Source organism: Passer domesticus, chromosome 2, assembly GCF_036417665.1.
Source record: "Passer domesticus isolate bPasDom1 chromosome 2, bPasDom1.hap1, whole genome shotgun sequence".
NCBI lineage: Eukaryota > Metazoa > Chordata > Aves > Passeriformes > Passeridae > Passer > Passer domesticus.
Genome location: NC_087475.1, coordinates 118,398,012 through 118,423,766, shown reverse-complemented (window position 1 = coordinate 118,423,766; position 25,755 = coordinate 118,398,012). Strand labels below are relative to the sequence as shown.

The 25,755-nt window shown below is 39.2% G+C and overlaps 1 protein-coding gene across 4 annotated transcripts in view; it reads right to left on the bottom strand.

Annotated features, from left to right (window-relative positions):
• Nucleotides 1–3,606: 3,606 nt before the first annotated feature.
• ROBO2 (roundabout guidance receptor 2) overlaps nt 3,607–25,755 on the bottom strand; it is a 1,014,282-nt gene continuing 992,133 nt past the window's right edge. For 3 of the 4 annotated variants that reach the window (XM_064410930.1, XM_064410928.1, XM_064410931.1), the window contains 4 exons: nt 22,348–22,518; nt 15,950–16,213; nt 11,307–11,507; nt 3,607–10,321 (listed from right to left, as the gene is read on the bottom strand). In XM_064410930.1, the coding sequence (XP_064267000.1) occupies nt 10,320–10,321; nt 11,307–11,507; nt 15,950–16,213; nt 22,348–22,518 (638 nt within the window). In that variant the 3' untranslated portion in view covers nt 3,607–10,319. The remainder of the gene's footprint in view (nt 10,322–11,306; nt 11,508–15,949; nt 16,214–22,347; nt 22,519–25,755) is intronic. The other variant, XM_064410932.1, reaches the window with a different exon arrangement.

Below are 25,755 nucleotides of genomic sequence, written 5' to 3'. Positions count from 1 at the left end.
TTCACTGTAGCTTTGCATGTCTTGAGCACCTGTGACAAGTTTTCCTGAATCTGTGCACAGACAAAACCTCAAATTAAATCTGACAAACACAGAAAGTGTCTTGGGCTAACTTGACCTTCCTTTGCAGTTGTTCATTATGCATTTGTTCATTACCTACTCTTTTTTGTCCCCAGCATAATTCACCTTCCCTGTAGATTGTGTTTAGTGAGAGCTGATAGTTACAAGTGCTGACATTTGGCAGGTTTTATATACCTGGAAATTAAAAGAAAAAGAACCTGACAAAGACATTGTAAATAACATGAGAGAACCTCTCTACACCTGTACACTATATAAAGGCAGAGGGAAATTTAGTTGCTCTATTTTCAGGGGCTCTTTGTGGTGCTCAATTCTCATTGTATGAGTGCTAATAGATGTGCAAGCACATAACTGCAGATATAATGTCAAAGTCATCCACATTACAACAAGGTTTCAGATGCTCCATAATGAAGGCTTCATCAGAGAGTGAAAATTATTGGCTCCCCTGTTGATGACTTCTACAAAAATCGTAAAAGTAGAAAGTTTGCCAGCTGGATTCATCTTCCTGTGCACAGTCATTTATGAAGCTTTGAAATTTTAACCATTGGCAACAATGCTATAGTTGAAAAAACTCCAAGAATATCTGTTCGATGACAAACAATGGCCTGCTAAATAGAGACACGCTGTCCTGACAGCTCCAGCTTCAGCTACATGGCATGATATGTGCCAGCAAAAGCAGGGAAGACATTCTGTGGCATCATAAAACTGCTTCCAAAAATGAGCACCCTGCAGCTATTAGAAACTGCGTGAGAACCACCAAATGTCAGCCTCATGCTCAACCACATTCAGTTTAATAAATGGATTTAAGAAAGTGAACAGCATAAGATGCTTCAAAACACCCTTAAGACTACAACAAAAATATTGAGTAGCAGAGGGGAAAAAACCCATCTATTTACCATTAAAAAAAGGAGAATTTTGTGTCTCTTTTTTTTTCCCTGGGACCAATTAAGAGCATTCTGTCATTATTATTGTCAGCACTAGGAACAGTTTACAAACGATAATCAATTCACTGACACATCCTAAAACTGATAGTCAGAGGCCTGCATTGAGAACAGACCCACATTGTTTTGGTTTTTAACATAATGCAATTTTTTCTGAAATTTTCTTTTCTGAGCAAGTATTTAAATTCATCCAAATCTAAGGAAAGAGCATAGACTGTGGGCAAAAGGAGAATTTCTGTGTCCTAGGTCCATAATGTGCTACAGAATTGTCTAGGAACATAAAGAAGAATTATTTTTTGTCCTAAAAACTGTTGTTGAAAGAATGTATGTCCTCTTATTCTCCCCTCACTTTCCTTTTCTTCTCCTCGCCCTCCACTCCCATGGCTGCTCTGAGTGTCACCAGAGAGGTGCCAGGGCATGCACAAAGACATCCCTGCCAAAACAAACATTTCCTGGGTTATGACATGTATTCACAAAATGGTTCTGAGTTTACCTGGATTTTTTTTCAAGTTTGTTTTTTTTTTTTTTCCCCAAGAGTGTTGCTACTTCTGTAAAGGTATGTGAGACTCCCTTGTCCTATAAAATTCCATATATCGGCCCAAGCAGGACTTTCTCATCAGAGAAACTGAGTTTCAAAGTAAAGTTTCTTCACCCAGAAAACTCTACCAGAAATATTACCAAATAATGTAATTCTATGATCCAATTAATTAAGGAAAAAGTAGTTGTACAAGTACTGTAAGGTTTTACTCTCAGCTAGAGTACAAGGGTACTTAACAGATCTCAGAGGTCTAGTACTTTTACCGTTAAGTTTCCAATTAACTAATTGACATCAGTTTCTATTAAAATCATGCCTCCTAAATCCCTCCATGAAATTAAGAGTGGAACATATCAGCGATGAAAAGCTGAAAATCATACCTCTTCTCCCTTATGGATCTAGAGAAGACTGCAAAGTATATGAAAATATGGAAAGGGTTATTCTTTGAATATTCTTAGTGATAAGTGTTGTGAAATCACTTGGGGTTTGGGTAACCCTCAAAAGATCTAGAGGAACATATGGACTATAATAGAAGGGAATTTAAAGCCCCATGTTTGGAAACAGGTTTTTAATGTACCCAAACATTTGTGTAGAGAAAATTAGAATGTGTTTGCATGTCCCAGGCTGCAAAGTGCACAGAGTAGAAAGACAGTCCTTTGACGGGCAAAAATCTGCCCATACATGACAGAAACTAATCCTTCATCTTGATTAAAGGAAAGACTAAAATTTTCCCCCAGATTTCACCAGACCCATGATGTACCTGCAGCAGGTCATCACTGTTCAGAGTGATGTACTGTTCCAGCTGTTTTGAGGTGCATTTCTGTGCTCCTGCTGGCACAGGGAATCACAGCAGACAGGGGTTGTGACACACGGCCGAAATCCTTCTGCAACTGTGATCATTCCCCTGGATTTCCCAGGCTCTGAACACAGGGCTGAGCCACTCAAATCAGGACTCATCAATCAGTGGTTTTCCCTTAGTTACAAATGCTCTAAAGGCACCCAGTGACCTAGTTTAAACTCAGACCTCATATTCCACTAGATATAATATAAAGTGAACTTTTATACATCCCTGAGTGTGACGTGGCTAAGATAGCTTTCTGGGCAAAGAAGGACAAAAATAGAAAAGCCTTATTATATGCCTAACAACAAGGAGGAAAATATGCAGATGAAGTTTAAGCCTGGTGGGAAAAGAGAAGGAAGAAGGAGGTGGGTAGACTGAAGGTAGTTTGAAGACTGTGACAGCAGAGTAAATACAAAATATTTATTTATCAGTGTCTGCAATTCACTGGGAGATTTGAGGGACTGGGAAAGGAATGGCAGAGGTTTATTTTAAATACAAACTGGAGTGGGTGACTGTCATTTTAAGACTGGGAGCAGGGGAGACAGGTCTGCAGTAGCTTGGGAGAGTAAAGTGTTTCAGGCAATTGGTGATTAATTGTACTCTGCTATGCCACATCTCTTTCTATTAAACCTTAGATGGCCAAATCTGTTTCCTAATTGTTTTTGTGTTTCTCAGTCGTCTTTTGTCTTGCATAGGAGTAGGCAATTTCTGTGCCATCAATATCTCATTAAGGTGCCTTGGATCTGAAATGCCTTGCTTTGTTTTTAATTTTGTTTTCCAGGCTTTTTGCTACATTTTATGACATGGCATTTTTTGTTTGCTCGTTGTGGTCCATTTAGTCTCTGGCATTCCCTTTCCCCAGGTTATAGCTTTATTTGTTTCTCTGCCTGTTGGCACTCGAGGTGTATGTAAATTATTGTTGCATGCTTCAACTTCACCACCTATTGCTCTTCATTTCCCCTAATGACAGTCCCATCTGAATGCTGGTGCCTGCTCAGGTTGTACATGTGTAGAAAATAACTTCAACTCATCCATGAGGTCTTTTTTTAATTTTTCTTATTTTTCTTTTCACCCTCTTTCCTGTTGCTGTTTGCCTCAGACTTGTATTCATGAGGTGAGGATAGAGCTGCACGCTTTCTGCCTAGGGCAAAATCCTGTGCCACCCGTGCAAGAAATAGCTTAGAGGAAAAAGGAAGGGCATTCACACAAATAGCTAATCAAAGGGTTTTTAATGATACTCATTAGGAAAGAAATTCATTAACAAGCCAGCACAGAACATTCCCTGAAGGGAGAGTGATGTTACTGGTCACATCAAAGTCCCCACCTGACTAACACCTTTATTGCTGTTCATAGTAAGGCCAAGTTAGCAGCAAAATCAGTCGCATTCAGTTCCTGCCAAGCAAAAAGTCATCAAAGCATGGTCATGGAAACTGGATCAGTTCTGGTTTACTAATAAAAATGGCTTTTCAACTTTTCACAGCAATGTATAGTTTAGCACCCACCACTGATGCTTTTGAATTCATACAATTTTGCATTTCCTACCCTTCATTCTTTCCCCTGGTCTTTCTCTCTCTTTTATCTGGGTACCCCTGGCCATGTCCACAGCGTTGCCCATGGCAGTGGTGTAGTCCTGCAGCACCACAAGCCTCAGCTGGATGGATGCCAGTGCCCCTTTTCCAACAGAAGTCTGCCAAAGGCAACCTCATGGCAAGGTTCAGTGGGGAGCCCCTCTGAACTGTGGGCAGAGCAGCAATGCAGGCCTGCCAGAGCTTCCCCCACTGTCCAGGATAGATGCAACCTCTGAGCATCAGGGCTGTTGCCAACCAGCAGGCGTAAAACTGCCTTTTTTTCTATGCTCACACCATTACTTACCTATAAAAGGGACTCTATTTTTCTGCCAACTCATTCCTAGAGATTAGTATCGGTATCTTGGGATGCTCATTTGCTCTGTAAAAATTAGGTTTTTAAATAGACTGGAGAAGAAATCTCACTTTTATTGCATTGCCCTGATACAGTAGAGCTCAGTTATTAGAACAAATTGTAGCAAGCAGCTTCCTGGTTGTTATACCCACATAATTACTACGCGCTGCTACATGAAACCCTGCTTCACTCTTATGCTTAGAGGCAAGATCTCCATTTTGCAAGGACAGAGCAAGTTCTATTATGCATTTTACTGCCAAAGGAGGTCAATTAACTTTAATTGGTTCTAATTAGCACTTGCGCAAGCTGTTATATTCTTTACCTGCATCCGAGTGGCTCTCCAAGTGCTGCACAATGGATTCCTGCTTTTGAACACAAAGGAGAATTACTAATGGCATCCTTGAAGGCAAAAGATGCACTGATCAGCATGAATGGGGAACAAATATCAGCACAAATAGCAGGCCTTTTTAGAAAAAAAAACCCCACAAACATTTTGTGCCCATCTGGCTTTGATCAATTGAACTGAATGCAACTGTGCACCTTGTTGCTTAAAGTTAGAACAATGTAAGTACACAAATGTCATTACTTTTTACCATAACTTCTTTACAGATGAAAGTACTGGAAAATGCAAAGGGAGGGGGGTGCAGGGACAGTGTTACATCTCTGAAAAAAAACCAAATGGATCATTTCAATGGTAGCCAAATCAAAATACAAGAAAAAAAAATTGTCAAGCATACATCTGAAATGCTATTTTCTATGATTTTTGAGCATTGTTTTAAAAGCTTTGTGTTAAAGTGAAAGTTTTAAGTTTGGGCATTTTTTGGTTTTTGATTGTTTTTTTTTTCCCCCATTCTGCTACAGCAAGAGGAACAACCTCACTTGTCAGCATAAGACATCTGAGTGCTCAGGATGTGTGAGAACTCAGCAGTGAACTCAGGACTGCCTATAGCAGACTGAATAAAGAGCCACATATCAGAAGAGATGCTGCAATGCTGAGCTCTGCTCTAGGAACTTGTTTTCTGCTCAGGTCTTCCTGGATGTAGCTACACAGTTAAAAAGAGGAATCTAGTCCTCATAGTGGCTGTGGAACTCAGAGCTACTTCTCCCCAGATAACCAGACCACTGTGCACACAGGCATGGCCCTGCATCTCCTGTGGGTCCCATGAGAAATCTATGAGTTGTTATCTGGGTGGAGGAGTGTTGGCAGGAAAGATCTCAGGGAAGAAGGGAAGAGGGGAACAAGCCAGACACAGCAGAGCAGATGTCTGGTGCCACTGCTCTCCTGTGTCCCCAGTCCCCCTGAATTAATAAAGCTTTTATCCATATATTCAGCCACTCAATGCATGCAGAGCACCTCCATGGCTCTGCTGCTCTTGCAGCCCCCGTGCCAGACACCCCAGATCCAGGGAACAGCATCAGCACTGAGTGCACAGACCACAGCAGGAGAGCTGAGAAGGAACTAGGGGAGGGCAGCCCCAAAATGCTAAGTGAGCCTAAAGGAGCACAATGCAAACCCCCGTGGTGCCACTGGAGGCACTGGAGACCTTCCCTGCCCTGAAAACTCCATCCTCAGAGTGACCTTCCTCTGTGTGCTGACCTGCCTGGGATCCACTGACACCCACTGTGCCTGGAGCCACCAGGGCTTCTCTGGAGGCTTCCTGGGGTCTGAGCAGCCAGGGCTGTGCAAACCTGAGCATCCTCCACTCTCACCTGCTTGGATTAACCACATATTTAAAACAAAGCACCAGATTTAGTGTCCCAAGGATCTAGGCCTCCTATAGACTTTGGGTAATTTGTTTTGGTATGGAAAGCAAAAGCAATGAAGTTTATTCATACCATTGTACTGTTCAAAATTGCATTTGAAACTGTGGTGGACTTGGCTGTTTCTAAACCAGTATGTGTTACTTATTTTAGTATTACTTTTCCCCATTTTCCTGCTATTTGAATTTGCCTCCTAAATGAATTGTCCGCTCCCCACATGGTTTTCAAAAACAATTTTTTTTTTTTAGTTAATGTGTTCCAGATAGATGGAACACAAAGCATGTGTTAAAAAATTAAAAATTAAATTAAAAAATCCTCCCTTAGCAAACAAGTACCCCCTAATCTTTACAAAAGGTCAACTTTTTTGTTTCTAGTTCCCCTGCTAAAACTCCACAAGTCCATTAACCATAAAAAAACCCCAAACTGCATAAATTGTAGACAAGCCAAAGGAGCTGCCTGTAATTTTTTCTTTTTTAAACAGAAGTTCCTGCCAAAATCTCCCCCAGCCCTATTCCCTTTCTTCTTTCAGTTGTGAGGACTCTTTCTCAGCCTCAGTACACACCTCTTCTCATGGCTGGCAAGGCATGGGCTGAGGCAAGCATAAACCAGCATACAATTATTTCAAACAGTCATGTCTTCGTTTTGCACTGGTGTGCAGTTAAATTAATATACTTAATAAACTTAAAAACATTCCATTGCACCTTATCTTTAGTACTTTTCCCAAGGAATGGTGTTTCTGTTGCATTTCAGGTGACAGCCAAAAGGTATTCTAAAGGTTTACTGACTTGGGTATGCACTTGAGAAACGAAAAGAAAAAAAGGAACATCAAAAAAGGCAATGTCTGTTCCTTGCATCACTGAAATGGCTGCCCATACAGCAATACACCACTGAAGCACATGCAACAATTCATTATTTGGTCCTTCAGCCCTCCTGCATTCAAAACTGAGCATGTATTCAGCACAAGGATTGAGAACAATTGACCTGTCCATACATTTTGGGGCATTCTGTACTGGGTTGGCAGTAGCTCAGCCCAGGTCTGAGGGTTCAGACCAGGTTTTAGACATCCACTGCTCTGTGGGCTTTAGGCAGAGCCAGCTGTGCCTCCTCAGTGCTTGCCCCACACTGAGAGAGCACAGCTACAAGCAGAATATTCACTGGAATAGCTGCATCAGTGTAATTACACTGGTACAACTGTTCCAGAGAGACAGGACATTAAACAGAAACCCCCAGGACAGGCAATGTTTAGTTCAAAAAGCAGTGTATAAAATGTTCCTTGTCACCTGTAAGTGGACAGTGATGATTATAGCTCAGTCTATGTTATTATTGCCTGATTTTCCCTGTTTGGTTTTTCACATATTGACTCCTTACTCAAGGTCTTTTAACATAGATTTGAAATGTGAATATGTTTTATTTTTCCCCAGTAAATATACAATACACACTTCAACAGTACTATTAACCAACTTCTTATGCCAATTAAACTTTGCTGCACTAACAATACCAATGAAACACATTAAGAGGTCATACTTTTTCGTGAACAAACTGTCGCCAATAAACAGTTTTTTAAAAAAAAACAAATTAAAAAACAATTCTAAGTGCTGCCACAACATCCCTTTTCTTTAAACACATTATTCACAATAAACGTTTTCATTTTTTTAAAAAAAGAAGGATACTTCTTTTAAAATAGTAAATTAAATGGCATTTTAAAAAATATGTACTGTGGTTCATTGGAAGTACACTGTATAGAAAAGAGAGAGAGAAAAAAAAAGAAGAGACATCACCTGTAAGATAATGGAGACACTTTGCCATACACAACAACACCTTATGTAATATTGTAAGCAAATTATTAATGAACAAAAATGTACAGAAGCAGATGGACAAGTTAGTGAATATCATGGTACTGAACAGCTTTAATACTGACACACATTTACTTTCCAGTGGAAGAGATAAAACACATATTTTAATGTAATTGGAATGGCTTCATCAACCTCTAATGATACTGAATTTTGAATAGAACAGAGTGAGTAAGGTGTTCCACCAAAGCTCAGCACAAGCTTTTGAATTAAACAGGGAAAAAACAACTATCAGTGACTGAGTTAAACATTTTCCAGAGAATTAAATTTGAATTGTACTCTGAATAGTCTTCTCTTCATATGGTATATACCAAAATAAAAACCGAGCACATGTAATTATGCTGCATTCTTTATCTTACTTGAACATTTTTGAATATTTTTAAGTTATGTTTTTAACTGTAGTGTTTTACACAAATAGGAAAATGATGGCATATACTCATTGGTCACATACATAAATAAATTATTACTTTTTTTCCTCAACTTTTTTTTTCTTTGCAACTTGCTAAATAACACATCTTGACCTTAAGGGAGCTAACTAGCATTTTTCAGTATTCAATAGTGCTGAGTTATAGTTGATGGCTGTCGTGTTTTATCTTATCATGGAACAAGTTAATGAAATGAAAAGCAACACATATTTAGCATCATAATTTACTTTTCTAAAATTCTGCCATGACAAAAAGTGTTCTTAATACTGGTGAGCTCCAAGGCAAAATATAAAACAACATAGACTGGTTATATGAAAAGGGTATTCAATGGAAACTTGTGTTCATGGTCAGATAACTAACAGAAATAAGCTGTAAGATGCAACATTTAAATTAAGCATCAAAGTAACAGGTGGGTTAGCCACACACAATATTCTAAGAAAAGCTTGAGAATTTATTCTTTGAGATTTGAGAGGTAAAGAAGACTTGGACAAAGTCATGAAAATTAATGAAGAGACAGGATGCTGTCATTAATGTCCACTTACAGAGTCTGGTTTATTAAAAAAGTGTATAAACATGCGTTATTTCCTCATCATAGTAGAGTTTGAAGTCACTCACTAAAACACAGGTCAAAGATTTCTTTTGCTTATATCCAGCTTTTTGGATGTATTGTATTGCCAGAAATATACTTAATGCAAGCCAAAAAATAATTTGACCATTGCTTTCCTTCCAAAAACTGACCATTTTACTAAAAATTTAGTGGATCCAACTTCAGTTCTTGCAGACTTCAGGTATGGAACAGAAAGGATTGTGTAGACTGCATCAAAACAATTAATGTCATGAATTTCAGTGGTGCAGCTTTATCCTCTATCGTACTGTACATGTATTGGAAAGATGAAATAAGATACCCTGACATTTCAATTTTTTGGAAGCAGCCTGAATATGTCTTAGTAATAAATTGCATTCTTATCTTCTTACTAGGTATTCCTTGTATTTATGTGGTTTGTTTCTCCTGGAAAATCTCTGTCTTATATTTTGGGCTGGAGAAATTAACGGTAATAATTCTTTTAAAACTGCAAAATAAAAACAGCTTTAGTGAAACACCTTAAGTTCTTTTATTTGTAGCAAGGTTTGTTTTTCTTCCCCTTAGTGTCACGGGATGGCTAAAAGCAGATACTAAGGGTATCACTCCAGTGAAAGGGTCTAGGCCATCTCATGCTACCTTTAGTTTTCATTTTCACTCTTTAATCTCACAATTCCAACATCTGACCTCTTCTCAAATAGGAAGAGCAACTATGTTGCTTGCTTTTAAAAGGTTTAAATCTGTCTCTAATGTCTTCACTGACATCAGTTTTGCCTGTCACTTTCTCATTTCTACACCCCAATGGAAAACCATCTAACATACTCCTTTACATCCAGAGTTATCCAAAGTAGCTTACAGGATGTAAACCTTCTTCACACATTCAGTCTCTTTTTTCTTCATGTCATGAGGAGTAGAGTTTTGTGCTTATCACCAAATAAAATTGCAGTGCAAACTTTAAACATAAAAGTTACACAATTAAAAGTTAATATATGGCACCACAGCCTATTAATTCACATATAGTACAACAGACCAGTAAAAACAGACATGAATATGAACATAGCTAAAAAGAAGGTGAGCTTGCATAGCAATGCAACAAAAGAAATTATATACAGAAGGAAATCCTTTTAATCCTGGAGGGTGATTTTTTTTTCTTTCTTTTTTTTTATATACTCCTGACAAGGAATAGTTTAAGGTGGATGGTGTATTAAAGAGAAGAACACAAGTAAAGTATCTGTGGGATATGTGTGGCTGTGTGTCTTTACATTGCATTTACAGTTCTTTTAATAGTACATAAATAAAGAAAATGTTCATTGCACTGTTTAGTGTCATCACTTCCATGAGTTCAGACCTGATGGTCCATCAGAGCAGCTTGCAATGTGTCTTCTCAACTACTCTATAGAGAGAAACAAAAGAGAGAGAAAGAGGTTGTAATAAGGAGAAAAACACCACACAAAATAAAGCCTATAGCACTATTACTGCAGCACAGGATGAATATTCAATAGGTTGTGAGAGCAGGGTTAATTGCTTCTAAGATGAAAAGCGAGGGATGCTAAAATTTAGCACTTACCAACACCATATCTGAGACTGCACATTTCAGGGCTCCTGGGTCACCATTAGCTCTCTTACAGCTACAGGGCAGTAACTGCCAGGAGCTGCTGAGGGTCTGACTGCAGTGAGAGGATGCAGACACGCCAGCAGCTCCACTGCTTTTATTACCATTAATGAGTTTATTAAACACACCAGTATGCTGGGGTTTTGATGTTCTTTTTCAAACAACAGAGTTCAAGCCTTTGGGCAGCTGGTACTGCCAGCACATACATAGCATCAACATGGTTTCATACAAGGTTTAACAGATATTGAGTGATAAGAGAAAACAAATTTGGAAAACAATTTCCCTGTCCTAGAATGCTGAGGAAAGAAGTGGAGATATAAAACTGAAAATCTGGGGTACACAATCAAGAAAAGAGGACCTTCATCTAAGAGAATACTTCTCATCAAGCAACAGGAAATTAAGGAGAAGGCTGAGGAAATCTGTCATAGGCATTTCCATGACAAGCACACTATCCTTAGCCAAAAAAAATTCCAAGTTACTAGAATTCCTTCTCAATTTTCCCCATGCTTCACTAGCACTACACACAGAGAGATGTACCATGTAGATAACTTTGGCATGGCTTACGCAGGTTTGAACTGGTCCAAAGAAAGGAACAGAAGGACAACATTTGTTTGCCATCACATGCAACACGCTTCAGAAGGCAAAAAGACCTGGATAAAGCTTCATCCAATTATCACACACAACCTCCTACTGCCTCCACATGAGATTTATAATTTTTTTCTTTTATCTATTTGAGAGTTTTGACTGGAGCTGGAGGTAAACTTACATAATTCACCAGTAAACTGTCCTTGACTGTTTGATCCCACATAGCCTATATCGAGAAGGTCACTGGCATTGCGTTGGTGACCTCCTCGCAAGACTTCACCTTTTCTAGGTCCAGTTGATCCTTTAGAAGAAGATGTTCCTGAAGAGCTGTGGCCACCAGGGGATGGGAAGTTGGGTTTACTATATGGTACGAGTGCCTCTTCTGGAAAAGCAAAAAAAAAGCAAAATAAATACCAGTGAAGTCCTAGAAGCAGGAATAAACAAGCTATTCATTTATGCACATCATATTCATTCGAATCTGTCTTTTTTCTTGCTTTAGAGCATAACAATTCTACATAAGAAAATACACAACTAAGAGTTGTATTCCAAGGACAGAGAAGCCAGTATGAATTTAAATCTTACTTCCTTGTGAACCTCTAAGTCAGTTTGTATTAATTATAAAAAGTCTAGATTCATTATGAATAAGAGATCATGAATCATAGATATTTTAATAAAAATAGGTGAACATGCAATTTCCAAAACAATGAAGCTATGATTAGATTTTTGCTTCAAGCCTACATAAATGTGCTTTTTCCTTTTCTTTAGTTTAAATTATGGCAACATTACCTCAATCAGTTTAGATAAAGAACAACAATATCAGCTAATTTAATTAGCTTCCAGCAACTCAGTAATTTCTAACGATGCAAAGTACACTGACCATTTTTTTTTTAACTGTTGTTGAATTACATTGGAAAATATATTATACATTGCAGTTGTAATATTTGGGGTGGAAAAATAATCCTGCAGCTTGCTTCATGTTCCATTATGAGCAAAAGGCTTACTTTTGCTCACTTGGATTCTTTTTCTGTGAAGTCCTGTAATAATGAACTGCTTTCAAAAGTAGGATTAATGGCAATAAGGCATAAGACTGTATGTCTTCATACAGCATGAAGTAAAACAAGACATCACTTCTGATTAGTGTTTCCTGGAGATATTGTTGCAATAATCCAAATCTAAGAAGCATAACAGCAGAGCAGATTTAACACTGAAATAGAAGCACAGTTTTATTTCTTTGCTGTGTATGATCCACTTTTGCCCTCTCAGAAGCTGAAGAAAGAGATCTTGTTAAATATAGTTTGAGTCAAGAAAGAATATGAGTACATATGCCTAACCTCAAACACAGCACTGTCCCTTCTGAAATCAGTGGGATTTCTACTGCTTGAATCTTGCCTTTTTTCAAAGTGAATTTAGGTCCAAAGGGTTTTCTTTATTTTGGTTTTCCAATTGTCTTAATCTTAAACAATCTTTTGAGGAGAAATGGACTTTCTTTGACAGAGGGTAGGAACATAGAAAGAAAAGTAGGTGGGGATGGTTGGAAAGAAAGAGGAGATAAAAACGCTTTTATTCACAAGCTTGAAGCCTTTGCAAAGACAGCACCAGAGGCATAATTAACTTAGAGAAGTGCTAAATGAGAACAAATTTGTGGAAGAAATGCAGGATTTTGTGATTTGCCACAAGAGAGTAGGATGTGGGGATGCCTCACCTGAGCTGCCATTGAACTGAGCCTGTTTTTAAGGTAAATCTGGTGCAGAAGAGGGCAGGCAGCTGACTTCTTTCCCTGCCAAAGTATCTCCCTCTGGTCCTGCCAAGGGACCAGAATATTTGTGCTGCAGGATGTAAGGGCATTATCAGTGTTTTGTGCTATGACTGTGTGCTGTCCTTGCTGAAATAAATAGAAATTCTTGAAAGACTTTGTAAAATGGCATTTAACAACCAAAGTCTCTCCTAAATCATGTTACTTGGTTATTTATACATCAAGACCTAACAATAGAGTCAGATGCAAACCTGGTTTCCAAGAGCTGGCTAAAATATGGAACAGTTTGCATTAAGGCAGCAATAAAGCGAGCGGTACAAATCACTTTAGCAGAAAGCTGGATACATTTTTAAAGGATGAAAACAAAAGTCACTAACATAGCAAAAGAGTTGGAAGATGACATATATAGTCAATTGATTTGTTTTTCTAGCTGGTGGACTCAGGATAAGGCCTCCTTCGGGTTCAATGAAATACTGAGGAAAAACGACCATGAATAAATATAAAGTGCATTATCATTATAGAGCATATGGTATGTTAAATTATCTGTTGTGCCCTCAGAAATAAACATAATCCATAAAATAAGGAATTGTGGCATAAATAATGGCTAGGTTTTGCACAACATTCTAGAACACAAAAAGTAGTTGTCTCCAGTCCTGAGAATGGGCTCACATTTATTAACCTCTTCAAACAGAGCCCCATGTTCAGGCCTGCAAAGAATATGGGGAGGTTTTGCTGGTGCCTTACTCTGAAATACTGAGCCAGTAATTTGAAGATACAATTCTAGCCCCTGTGAAATCAGGATGTGTGTGTAACAGTGCTTCCATACCTCAGAAAAGAACCAAAAGGCTTTTCCTGCTATCAAAATCATTGTAACCTGACCTAGCACCACTTTCCTCAGGGGAGGAGCTGAGGACAATGTGCTTTAACTCCAGTTCTACAATGAAGCCACTGCCAGGAACTCAGTGATCTTGTTTATACTGAAAGCAACCAATGAAAACAGAGATCCCAGACTTAGGTATTTTTATTCTATTCAACTTCAAACTAAAGGTCTTGGTTTCAAAATTTCCCTCACAGCTTGGCAACATCTGAATGAAACTCCCTAAGTTGCAAATTATCTATTTTCTGGAAGCTGTTAACTAATAGTAACAAAACTTTTTTTGGAAATGCATTGAAAACTGGGACAGAATGGATTTCCAAAGAACTATACCATTAATAAAGGAAAAGGGGAGAAGCACAATTAATATTATTAAAACACCCAAATTCAGTGATGTAAACAGGCATCATGCACAAGAGTAGCCTTTTTAAAATCTACCAGAGACAAGAGTGCAGAGCAAGAAAGCTGCAGTGCAAGAGGCTGGAATGAGAATGCAGACAGAGAGACATGAAGCCCTGGCCCACCTTGTGCACAAACTTTGTGAACTCCTCACACCAGGATAAACTCATAGCATCTCCTAGAGGCATCATTTTTTATGCATAAAGGATATGCACTTGCTCTCAGTATCCTGAATTTGACAAGAACAGGATACCTGTAACCACTTCAGTCTAGGGCACTGGAAGTGTCAAGATCAAGTTCTCTTTGTTTATGGACAGATAAATTCCCTGCAGCATGGGAATTTTACTACTGTATAAGCTTTGCATTGCAGAATAAATGACAGATTCTATTTACACACTTGTGATACAGAGGAAAAAGAAGGTACTTCTTTCTAAGCAGGTCATAGAAGCATCCTTAACAACAATTTCCAAGGAAGTGAGAAGTGTAAGGTATATTTGGGCTATTTTCCATGTGTTTGTACATCTTCTAAACTGCAATTAAAACTGCCATTTCACCAAGCAGCATGAATTTCATTTCACACACTATTTTTAAACTGTGACTTCACATCTTGATTTCAAAACATGAACAGCCATTTGTTTATGCAGCCAACATATTAGGGGGTTTTAACAGTACCATAATTGCTATTTTTTAAAATATTAATTGTATTTAAAATATTTAAATTTTAAATACAGGTAGCAGTATTTTCCCTAGGAGAACTTTATTCAGTGAATCCTGTCCCCATGACAGATTTGTCTGCACACTACTCTTCCTTTTATAGCATGTCAATGGCATTAGTGTTTTAGATTAACAAGGAGCTTCAAGAGTGAATAAAATCAAGAAAAGTATGGATGATAAGAGTACCTCTAGTGTGACTGTGGGAGCTACACACATAAGAGAAGAAACAGTGTAACCCTACAAAAAAACTTCACACTTAGTATAATCTTTTGTTTAAATCTTTTTTGTCCTCTTGTATCACTCTAATCAGCACTGCACGGGGATGAGTTGATTAATGGGTTAAAGAAAATACCCTAGGATAAAAGAGCAGCTTTTACTTGAGGTCAGGCTGAGAGAGGGAAACTGTGAATATTGTAGAAATCCAACTCCAGCCTAGCATCACCTCCTGTGCACATTTGTGCAGACTTGAAATCCATTTAGGTGCTAAAGTCAGCTTGGGGCAAGGTGCAGGTCCTGCATGAAAGTGAAAACCTGCGCTGTCATCTTGCTGGGCTTAAGAGATGAATGCTACTTTGTCATAGCCTGGAATAAAGAGAAGAGAGGGTTTTTAATGCAGCTGAAAGGAAGGTCAGTAGCTCAGAAGGATCAGCCTTCTTGAACACGTGTAAAAAAGTAAAAACTGCTGCCAACTTGGAAGCAGGTTGAAAGAACTGGAAAATATGGCCCTATATGTATAAATAAATACATCTAAGAGAGGATACTCTAAAAATCTCTCTCCTTCCCTGCTGGCCTGAAACTGTTCCTATTTTCTCCATTGCTATGCTTGAGAACATTATTAATTTCCAAAACACTGCAAAGAGCACACCGAGCCGGGTGCTAATGAGATTTCACTGTTGCAGGAGGGAAGATAACTGGATCACAAGCTCTCATTTCACTTTGCTTTTCCTTATTTTCCAGCCTGACCCTCGCCAGTGCTCTCCCAGAGAGGTGTGAGGGGATCCTGGAGCCCTGCCAGGCACAGAACCCCTGGGCAGAGGGGGTGGAGAGCCCCTGCCTCGCCTCGGCTGGTGCAGCGCGCACACACCTGATCCGAAGGCTTGTTTGTGTTGGGCTTTCCTGAAATCCTCTTGGCGGTCTGTAGAGCTTATCCACTCCTGGGCTTGCCGCTGCCACTCTAGAGATGTCCTAGCGGGCCGGTCCAGGGAGCTCTTTGTGTCATCTACGTTGGCTGCTGCGTGCTGCCTCTCCAGAGAGCTCCCCTTCCTCTCGGCAGAGCCTCCGCGCTGGCCGGGCACTATGGGCTGCCTTAAACCCTGACCGGGGGGCGGGTCGGGTGGTGGTGGAAGATCTAAAAAACGTGAATAACATGCAGGTGAACTGATTTTTTTCCTTTCAATGGAAACAGAAGGTCTGCCTTCGACGCTGAAAAGCGCCTTGCAAACGGTACGAGCCGCTAAATCGGTTTTAAATGAGGAAATTTCATGTTAATCAGAAAAGGGTTTCGACTTCTGCTAGCTCTTTATTCTAGTTGCTGTGATTCTACCTCTTTCTAACTTCCATTAAAATCCACAGGCTCTGAGCCCTGACTTACACTTCCAAGCATGGGATTTATTTTCTGTGGAGTGTACTCCAGTTGTTTTGTTCAGTAACAACAAGGAATTAAGAAAGGCTGTGGAAAACTGACCTGTGCCAGTTGACAATTTCCTTCCACCCTACTGTGACTTGCTTCATCCTGGTTTTGGGCTACACTTTAAGCTCAAGGTGTAAACTCAAAATCTAACATAGAACTTCATCAAAATGAATAAAATGCCACAAATATTGCGAAAAATTAGTTGTGAAACCTCCTGTCATAGAAAAAACATCAGTACATCTCTGACCAATGTGTTTAAATGGAGCCACCAAACAATGGGTGAGCACTTTAGTCGATGAAATGAAGACCTAGACTCTTCAGACTAGAGGATGACCACTGTTAAGTTTAGCAGTCCTGCAAATATCATATAAACAATATAATAGACTGAATAGTCCAGATTATTTAAAAGAAAAAAAATCAGAAAATAGAAGTACCTTTAGTATCATAATGAAAATTCTTCTATATCATATACACCTTTTTTACAAGGAACAATTTTTGATAATTCTTTTTTGGGGCAATGGATAGCCCAAATAAATCTCTGCAGCCACACCAACTTCACAAAAACCTGTGTTAGCTTCCAATAATTTGGGTCTGACCTGTTTTCTAGTCCTTTCTATTTTACTGTGTTTTTTATCAAGGAATTGAACTTGGCTCAGTAACAGGCATGGAAAAGTAAACCTCTATTTTGCTTGCAGGGAAGTCTGATGTTTATAACTCTAGTGCAACTGAAATTCATTTTATAAATTGTTCAGGAGGCCTTTGGAGGGAGTTTATTTCAAAGTCTCTAATCCAGCTTTATATAATGCTTCACTGCACAGAATTTTTTTCATGTCCTTGCTGTAAGAGGTGATACTTATACCTCACATATGGAGCAGAAATGCTTCCAAAGTTGCTGGGATGTCATTCCAGTCAACACTGTCTCTTACAGATGTATGAGATGTGGAGGTTATTTGTGTTTTCAAGAGAAAAAAGTTGTATCCAGTGATGCTCCTGTGCCTTTGCTCACAGCTGCAGTGCTATGCCCCAGATTAAGATAAGCACCCTCTGGCGAGAGTAGCCTTTTAATAATCTGTCAGAGAGCTTGGTGCATGCTTTATGTTCAGCACTAATTTATTTGAGAAATTTTTCGTTATGAATATAGATGCGACCTTTCATGACAATGACTACACTTGAGTTACTGTAGGTGGAAGCAGGAGGGTATGGGAGCTTGCCAATGTTAAAATTGCTTTATAGTGCTGGCTTCCAAAATGGCATTTCTTATAATTGATTTTATTGCGATCATAACCAGTTAATGTACAGAACCACAACACTGGCATCTGCTTATGCAATCTGAAATAGAGATCACTGGAGTTGTGATTTATAAGCACTTTGTGGAGATGCATTGAATCCAATAAACACGGCCATAACATGACATCGGACTATGCAATTTTCCCAGATAAAATATTTACCGTTCAATATAAGCAAAATTTTCAAGTAGTAGCATAGAAAAAAAAAAAGTTAAAATTATTGAAGTATTAAACTTAAACAGACTGCCCTACTTCAGAAATTGCTGTCTAATAGTTGTTATTAATTAGATACTTAAAAGGAAAGAAGGCTTGTACTTAAACTATACTGCATGTTCTAGAGCTGGCTGCAACTCTTGGAATTACCGTAGAGTTATGGTGTTGATCTACTGTTTAATAATCTAACCTGATTATTGCTTTTATCCATCCACAAAACAAGCATAAAGACTGACTTATGCGTTAAAGTGAAATGAAACAACATGTTTGTAAATTTCTTTGGGTGCTTTAAACCTATGGATGAGTTAAATAGAAAAAAAAATGTATCTTGTAATGAAGCTTCACAGAATTCTAGAAGAACTACAGGTACTTTGGAATTCGCATAAACTGGCTCTGGCCTGAGTACAAACTTACTGAACTGTGTAACAAGTGTCTGAGAAGATCTGTAAGAATGGTTATTAATTGTAGCCAAACATCATCTGACTAAATTGTTTGTTTCTTCACCTCCTTACTCAGGCTGACAGCCACAGCAACACCTACCTGTCCTTTTTAATAAAAGAAGGTGAAAGGGAGCTTCATTTGTAAATGTGGCTTTTGATTTGCTCTACAACTTACATCCTGCATTGTAAATCTTGTGCCTTGGTAAATAACTAAATATTTTCTGCTCTCTTGCCTGTGTTGATTGAAAGATCCCATCTGGAGTCATGATTTTCTTCCTACAACACCATTGAGAAGTCTTGCCTTGCCTTTCCTACCCCTGCTAAAGGGGTAAAAGATGTCAGCTGAGTTAGAAGACCCAAATCCTCACAGGAAGACTGATTACCACATAAAGGCAATCATGTCAAGCATTCCATCGTGTCAGTCCCTTCAGAGAAGTTCTGAATTTAGAAATGTAGGGACCTCAGTGGGATTTTCAGCGAGGATACCCAGAGTGGCAACACTGATTCACCCTACTTCCATCTAAATCTCATTTATCCTTCAGGTGGTAGGGAAAATACCTGAAAGCCTGCACTGAGTAGTAACTTTCTAGGTCAGTAGGATGTCATCCAGACTTTCATTTTGAAGCCTCTAATGGCAGGATTATCAAACCTGCAAGTCAATTCATAACTACACTGGTGGGGAGGTGATGGTCTTATTGATTTAGTAATGGAGGGATTGTGATTGAGGAGCTGTAGGACACCAGAGTGCCCGATAAGGGGGAGATGGATATTCAGTCTGGGATTACTCCAGCCCTTCTTTAGAAGGCAGAGCACTGGCTAAATGATTCAGGCACCAGTCAAGGTTTGGCACAGCTTCTCATTATTAACTGGAAAAAGCAGCGAGTTAAAGAACCTATAAGTGTAAGGACACACCTTTCTACCTGTGTCAGTGATTTCTTCTCATAGGAGTGATAATTAATGTGACATTTAATAAGCATCTGAAACACTTTCTAGCATCAGAAGGTATTTTTTCAACATTAAAAATTATTTCTAACACACAGTAGGAAGTTCGTAGCAACACATGGTAACATATGTCTTATGTTCCAGCTCTCCTTTTAAAACCCTAAGCATATTTCCCTTCTGCCTCCTCTTTGATTTTTTTTTTTTTTTTTGCGTATCATGCTCAATTAAGGAAGGGCTTTTAACTTCAGTCACACAGTTACTGTGCAGCAAACCTATATGACAGATTCCATTGTTTTGCTATTCATGACTACGTTGTTTCTAAGAAAACCTTGAGCACTAATACTAAAATCCTCTAGGTTTTTGTGGTTTTTTGTTTGTTTTGGGGTTTTTTTGTTGGTTTTTTTTTTTGGTTTTGTTTGTTTTTTTCATTTTTGTTTTTATTTTGTAGTGGACTGTGAGCTCAGAATGAAAGTTCTGACCATCTGAGGGATTCATAACATATTCTTCCTCTGCGCATTTGCTCTTGTCTCCACAGTCTTTCAGGATGTGGAAGTGAAAAACCAAGTTGTACAGCAAGAGAAATATGAAGACTCCATCTAGAGTCAGTCTCTAGAGGCTTCTGACCTGCAGCTGAAGGAAATGAAGAAGCAGGGTTTTAGGGGTTTTGTGTGGATTGCTGTCAAAACTAAGCATGAAGTTGAGCCCTCAAATGCTTACACGGTCTGAGATGTGTGTGCTGTGTGTTAAATATTACAGTTTCTTAGGTCTTTTGCACTGTCCCACGTGGTTACAGTTAACAAGGAGGAAGCACTCAGGATGTGTATGGGAATGGGCAGAGAAAGCTGGAGCTTTCTTGCTCAATGAAAATTGAAAATGACAGACATCCGGCATGTGATGAGACTTAAACACAGGATACCAGGACTCATCCAACTTGGGAATTTGAAAACAACTGGCAAACCAAGTATATTCTCACAAGACAAATCCAAGAGGAAGCAGTTATAAGGGAATGGATTTGAGACATCAGAAAAAACAGGGAAAATGTATAGTGATGTTTTTCACAGAAATCAGGATGGCCCAGGGCTGAATGGACTGGCCTGGATTAGGGCTTGGAACTGCTGGATCTATCCAAAGCTCTCCCACTTCCTCTTTCTAGCTTTAGCTTAAGCATAGTGATATTGTCTGTCTTTGGCAAGTTCATTGCAACATTCCACAGAAAGCACCCAGTTACCATTTTTAATTTCTGCAGACCAGAGTTTCCTAAATTCAATTGTTTACATACATGCAGGTGGCAGCAGCAACTTCTAGCTTCCTTAATTGACAAATGATCTTTTGCAAATTTAACTATGACTCAGACTTGACATTACACTTTAATGACTCATATTCAGTAGGAGTTGAAGCGGAAAACTGTACCATTTGTGTTTGTTTGTTTGTTCCTGTGTTAATACAGGATGGGAACTGTTCCTCTATTGCTCCAGGACATTATAAATTTTTGCAACATATAGCAAGAATTTTAATGAGGTTTATAAAAGACAAATATTAATTTAATGGTATCCAAAAGCTGTTATTATTATTGCCCATGTCTGAGAGGTTGAAGGAAATAGTGTATCATTGGTGTTCTGATTAAAATATATGAAAGAAACTCTGGTAAGATTAGTATTTTATTAAGGATAAATACAAAGTAATAGGAGTCTCATCTTTTAAAATGAATCTTAAAATTGGATCTCTTTCACTAATTTAAAACAATGCCAAATTTTATGACTGAGTCACTCTCTGAGGAGCCCCACTTCTATCTGTCCACACTATTGTAAAACACTTCTGTAGCAATAGTATTCAGAAGCAGAAGGATTAGTGTCCATCATACTGAGTGCACTACAAACTCACATGTACACAGAATTTGTAGCCTAAGATGCTCACAGTTCAGGGTCACAGGACATGGCACTCAGAAGGGTTAACAAAACATGCACAGCAAGAGTATGGCCTCCACTAAAAGTGACATCCATAACTTTCCAGTTACTATTCTGACAGACACATCTATTCAATGGATCTGTGTAATAGAGAGGCCTCTGTAATATATCCACAAGGGGAGGGAATTAATGTTTAAAGGAACTTGGATCCATAGGAGCAGAGTCTAAGCTACTTTAAGCTGTTTCCACAAATAATATCACAGGGAGAATGAGCCACAGAGGAGGAGATGTAACAATAACCCCTTCGGTGAACACTCTACACCTACAGGTGCAAGGCCAGGGATCAGAAGAAATGAAGGGGAGGCAGCCAGCTCTCCACCTTCCTACCCAGTCTTACTCAAAAACTAACTTGTGCCTTTTGCCAAACTCAAGAAGGGAAGACAAAGAAAATGGAAGAAAGAGCTGATCTTAACTATTAGAAGAGCAGAACAGACAGGCCTGAAATTTCCAGATGGGAAGTAGTCGTAAGAGAGAAGTGGAGATGTAAAAGAGGGACACACAGTCACTGAGGTCAGTGGATGTCAGGACTGGAGCAGCACGGACAAGAGGTGAGGCAGAATAATGGAAAAACATGGCACGTGTTGCTGTAGCTGTTGGGTGTCTGTCAAAACCAGCAGAAACCAAACAAGTCCTGTGGGAGCCGCCCTCCTCTTCTCCTTAGGAATTCATTACATACAGCTACTGCTAGTGGTGGCTACTTTCATAAAATATAAAATTACAGGCCATTTTTCAAATGTCAACTCGTGCAATGCAGTCATTTTGGGGTAAGATTTATATTGAGATCTGAGAAACCCTAAGAGATGATGACATGTCCAGAGCAGAAATGGGGAAAGGCTCCTCCAACACGCCCCCAAACCCCGCACTGCTAGAGCTCCAACATCACTCATGCAGCAACCTGGGGACCCCAGCTCTACCAAAAGCAGTAATTGATATTCCTGAAAAGATGGCTCTGCCTTCTCCTGCTGTGCACACCTGCCTGTTGCAGGTTTCCCTCCCCCAGCACTCACCGTCTGTGATTCCCTCCCGGCGATGAGGCAGAGGCGGCTGCTCCAAACGTCCGCCCTTGTGTTTTTTCGTGGGCCTCGGCCTCTGACCCTGATTGACAGCTGCACTGGTGTTGCTGTCAGTGGAAAAAGGACTGCCTGGCCGAGGTCTCTGAGAGGAAGAATATGCTTTGCCTAAAGAAGAAGAAAAAAAAAAAAAAGAGAGAGAAACCAGATGAAAAAATGTTATTGCCTTGAAATGGGCTGTTCTATTAATGTCTGAAACATTAAATCAGGTCTAATTCTCAGAGGCAGACAAATGTCCTCCCAAGGTACCCACTGATAAAAACTGCTTTAAGACACACCACAACAAGAGAAATAGGGAAACTTGGCATTCTTTTGTCTGTAACTTTTATAATTACAATTATTCCATCTGTTGCGATAAAACTACTGTATGCCATGTAACTCCTACCTGCTCTGTGTGCTGAACAGATGTGTCATAACAACTCCTCAGCCTTGAAGAGGGAAGGAAAACAGTTCTGCAACCATATCAAATTTATCTCCTCCTGCCTTCCACTTTCATGTTTTCTGAGCCAGATTCTCATTTTAGGGGCTCCCATATGCACTGTATATCTGGAGTAACTCCAGCAAGATAAACATAACTGATTTTGCAAGCTATGTAGCTTTGTATCACCGTATACTTAAGGGCTCTCTTTTCTCAGGAAATAAAAATGGGGGCTAGCATTTAAATGCTAACATTTTCCAGTTAGCTTTCAGTACTTTTATTTGTTAAAAATATCTATTCTGACCTTGGATTTATTTATATATTGTTTTATATTTCATATATATATATATATATATGTATACACATACATACACTATTCAAACTATAAGATTTTTCTTAAAGAAATATTTTTGATGCTGTTCTATGGAGCAGATGATTAAAAGCCTCGGAATTTAAAGAGCACAGTTCATTTACTACATTCACTTCCTCTTATTCTGATACTTTTATTCTGCTAAGTAGACTTAATATTTAATTATAACTGATGAAAACTAAAAATTGCCATCTTTGACTTTCTTTTTTTCATGTGTATGTCGTTCCTGTGGAATTCTGGAGATGCTAACATCTTAATTCATTTAGAAATGGTAATTAAAATTCTTACATATGTTAATGCTTTCTGCATAAGCCAGTCCAAAATTCTGCTTTTTCAATGTGGCTCTAGGCCCAAATGGTGTAAGAAATTATAGAAAGTGGCAAAATGGGTGGTTTCTATTTTTCTGGTCAACTGGGTCCATGATAGGAAGGAGATCTTTTTATCCTCTGATTAGCTTAGACCATGGTCTGTCCTGCAGGGAATTATGTTTTCTAGTAAAACCTTCCAAAAGATGTGCTTACTTCCAACATGCTATCACATATAACCTCATCTAGAAAGGCCTAATTGGGAGTAATATGCAGCTCAGCATCCTATTTGAAATGTTCTCAGTGCCAAGAGGGCAAAGTGAAAAAGTAGCTGTAATCTCTCTAACATGTTGTTTCACATTAACACATACATGTTAGGATAACATTTCACTATTTGACTTCAGAGATTTTGTGACTGTCTCAGGCTTGGTGTTCTACCTTCTTACTGTTTTGCACCCTGAGGAGGGCACTGCTCTCAGGCAGGCTTGTCCCCAGCTGCCCATCTGTGCCAGCTATCAGAGGTTACCACGTTTGAAGCCCTCATTTTGACATTCCCTAACCCTCCTCTACAAAAAATCTCCCAACAAACCAAAAAAAAACCAAAAAAAAAAAGCCCAATTGAATTTATATACTCTGAACACAATGCCTTTGCTAACCTAGCTCATTTTAACTGAAATTGGGTTACAGAACACACGCCCAAGCAGCTAATTCTGGAGCTGGGAGAAAGCAAGGAATAAGCATTTGGGAACATTAACCTCTATAGCTGGCACAGCTGCAGCCAGACAAAGACAAGTGATCAAGCCCTTTTTTCATGGATAAGGATAACACAGCAGATGAACACAGACGAAATATTAAGATTTCATTTAAAAATAAAAAAAGACTCCTAATGCAAAGAAATTCAGATGTGAGCCTGAAATTCCATCCCAGCTCACAGGACGCTGCACAGATGTTTTGCAAAAATAAACTCACAACATGCAAATGCAACTAGTGAGTGCAGGACACAGATTCTTCACACTTACTCTTTTGACTAAAGAAATGTGATTATTCACTCAGAATGCTGGTTTTAAAAAGAAATAGACACCAAACATTCTCTTTCATCCCTTCACGAAAATGAGGGATAATAAATAGCACTGACCTAAATCATACATGGGGCAAACACAAATGACGTGCAGACTCCCATAGCACATTTTTCAGTGCACTTTATAACTGATCACAGCATCTTGTATTTGTATGCAGCCCTGCCAGTAAGAACTGCTGAGCAGTGTCAGACTTTCTGCAGCAGATTTAGTGTGTTTAAGTGGAGACAAGGATGAATCCACTAATTCTTGATTTAATTTCCCAAGGGTGTTAGAAAGGAAAGCTGTTTTAACTTCATGGCAAATCACATGATGGCTTCTGGAAACTGGAATCAAAGTGTCTGGCAGGAGAGACACATTGCATCTGGATTCACCAGTGCCTCTCATGCTTGGCAATCAAACATTCCCACGTGAGGCTATCAACCTGGACACCTCCTTTAGCATCTACCGCTGAGAGCATTTCACAGCTGTTCTAAATGGGTGAAAATAACTGTCCAGACTGCAGAGGAATAAAGAGCCAGGACCTTCAGGCTCCCTCCAGAGCAATGAGCAGGATAACCCTGCTGCTCTGCACTGCTGGCACCATGCTGCACTCTGGGGGGCTGCAGGGCTGTATCGGGGGTGTCTGACCCAGCCACCCTGCCCTGCGAGGGGACACGTCCTGATGACACTGCAGGGAGCAGGGGGAGATTTTTTTGCAAAAAAACCATTTGCTGAGGTTTCTGTGAGGAAAAGGAGGGAGGGCTGTTTGCTTACATGTGGGTTTCTATTTTATTTCCATTTTGCCTGCTGGATCATTAAGAGAGTAAGAGGGTAATAATCATAAAGTCTTTGCCACAACCGCTGGATCCTTTTTGGTACCCTGTGTTCTAATGGTCTGTGAGGATTTACACATACACTCACTTTAAGTGCATTTGTGACCTAATCAAGCTAGGAAAATACAGCTGACAAGGGGGCTCTCATCCTTTCATTGCAGTTTCCATTCACATAGCTACAATAAAAAAATCATATTTATTCTAACATGTGTCGTATTTATTCTGTGTTTTTGTGTCTGTTTACTTTTGTTGTGAGCGAGTTTGTGGTGGAAACTGCACTTCTCAAATATTTGATATAAGTGACAGTAATTTCGGTGAATCTCTGCATTAATTTTTATTGGACCAAACACCACCAAAAACA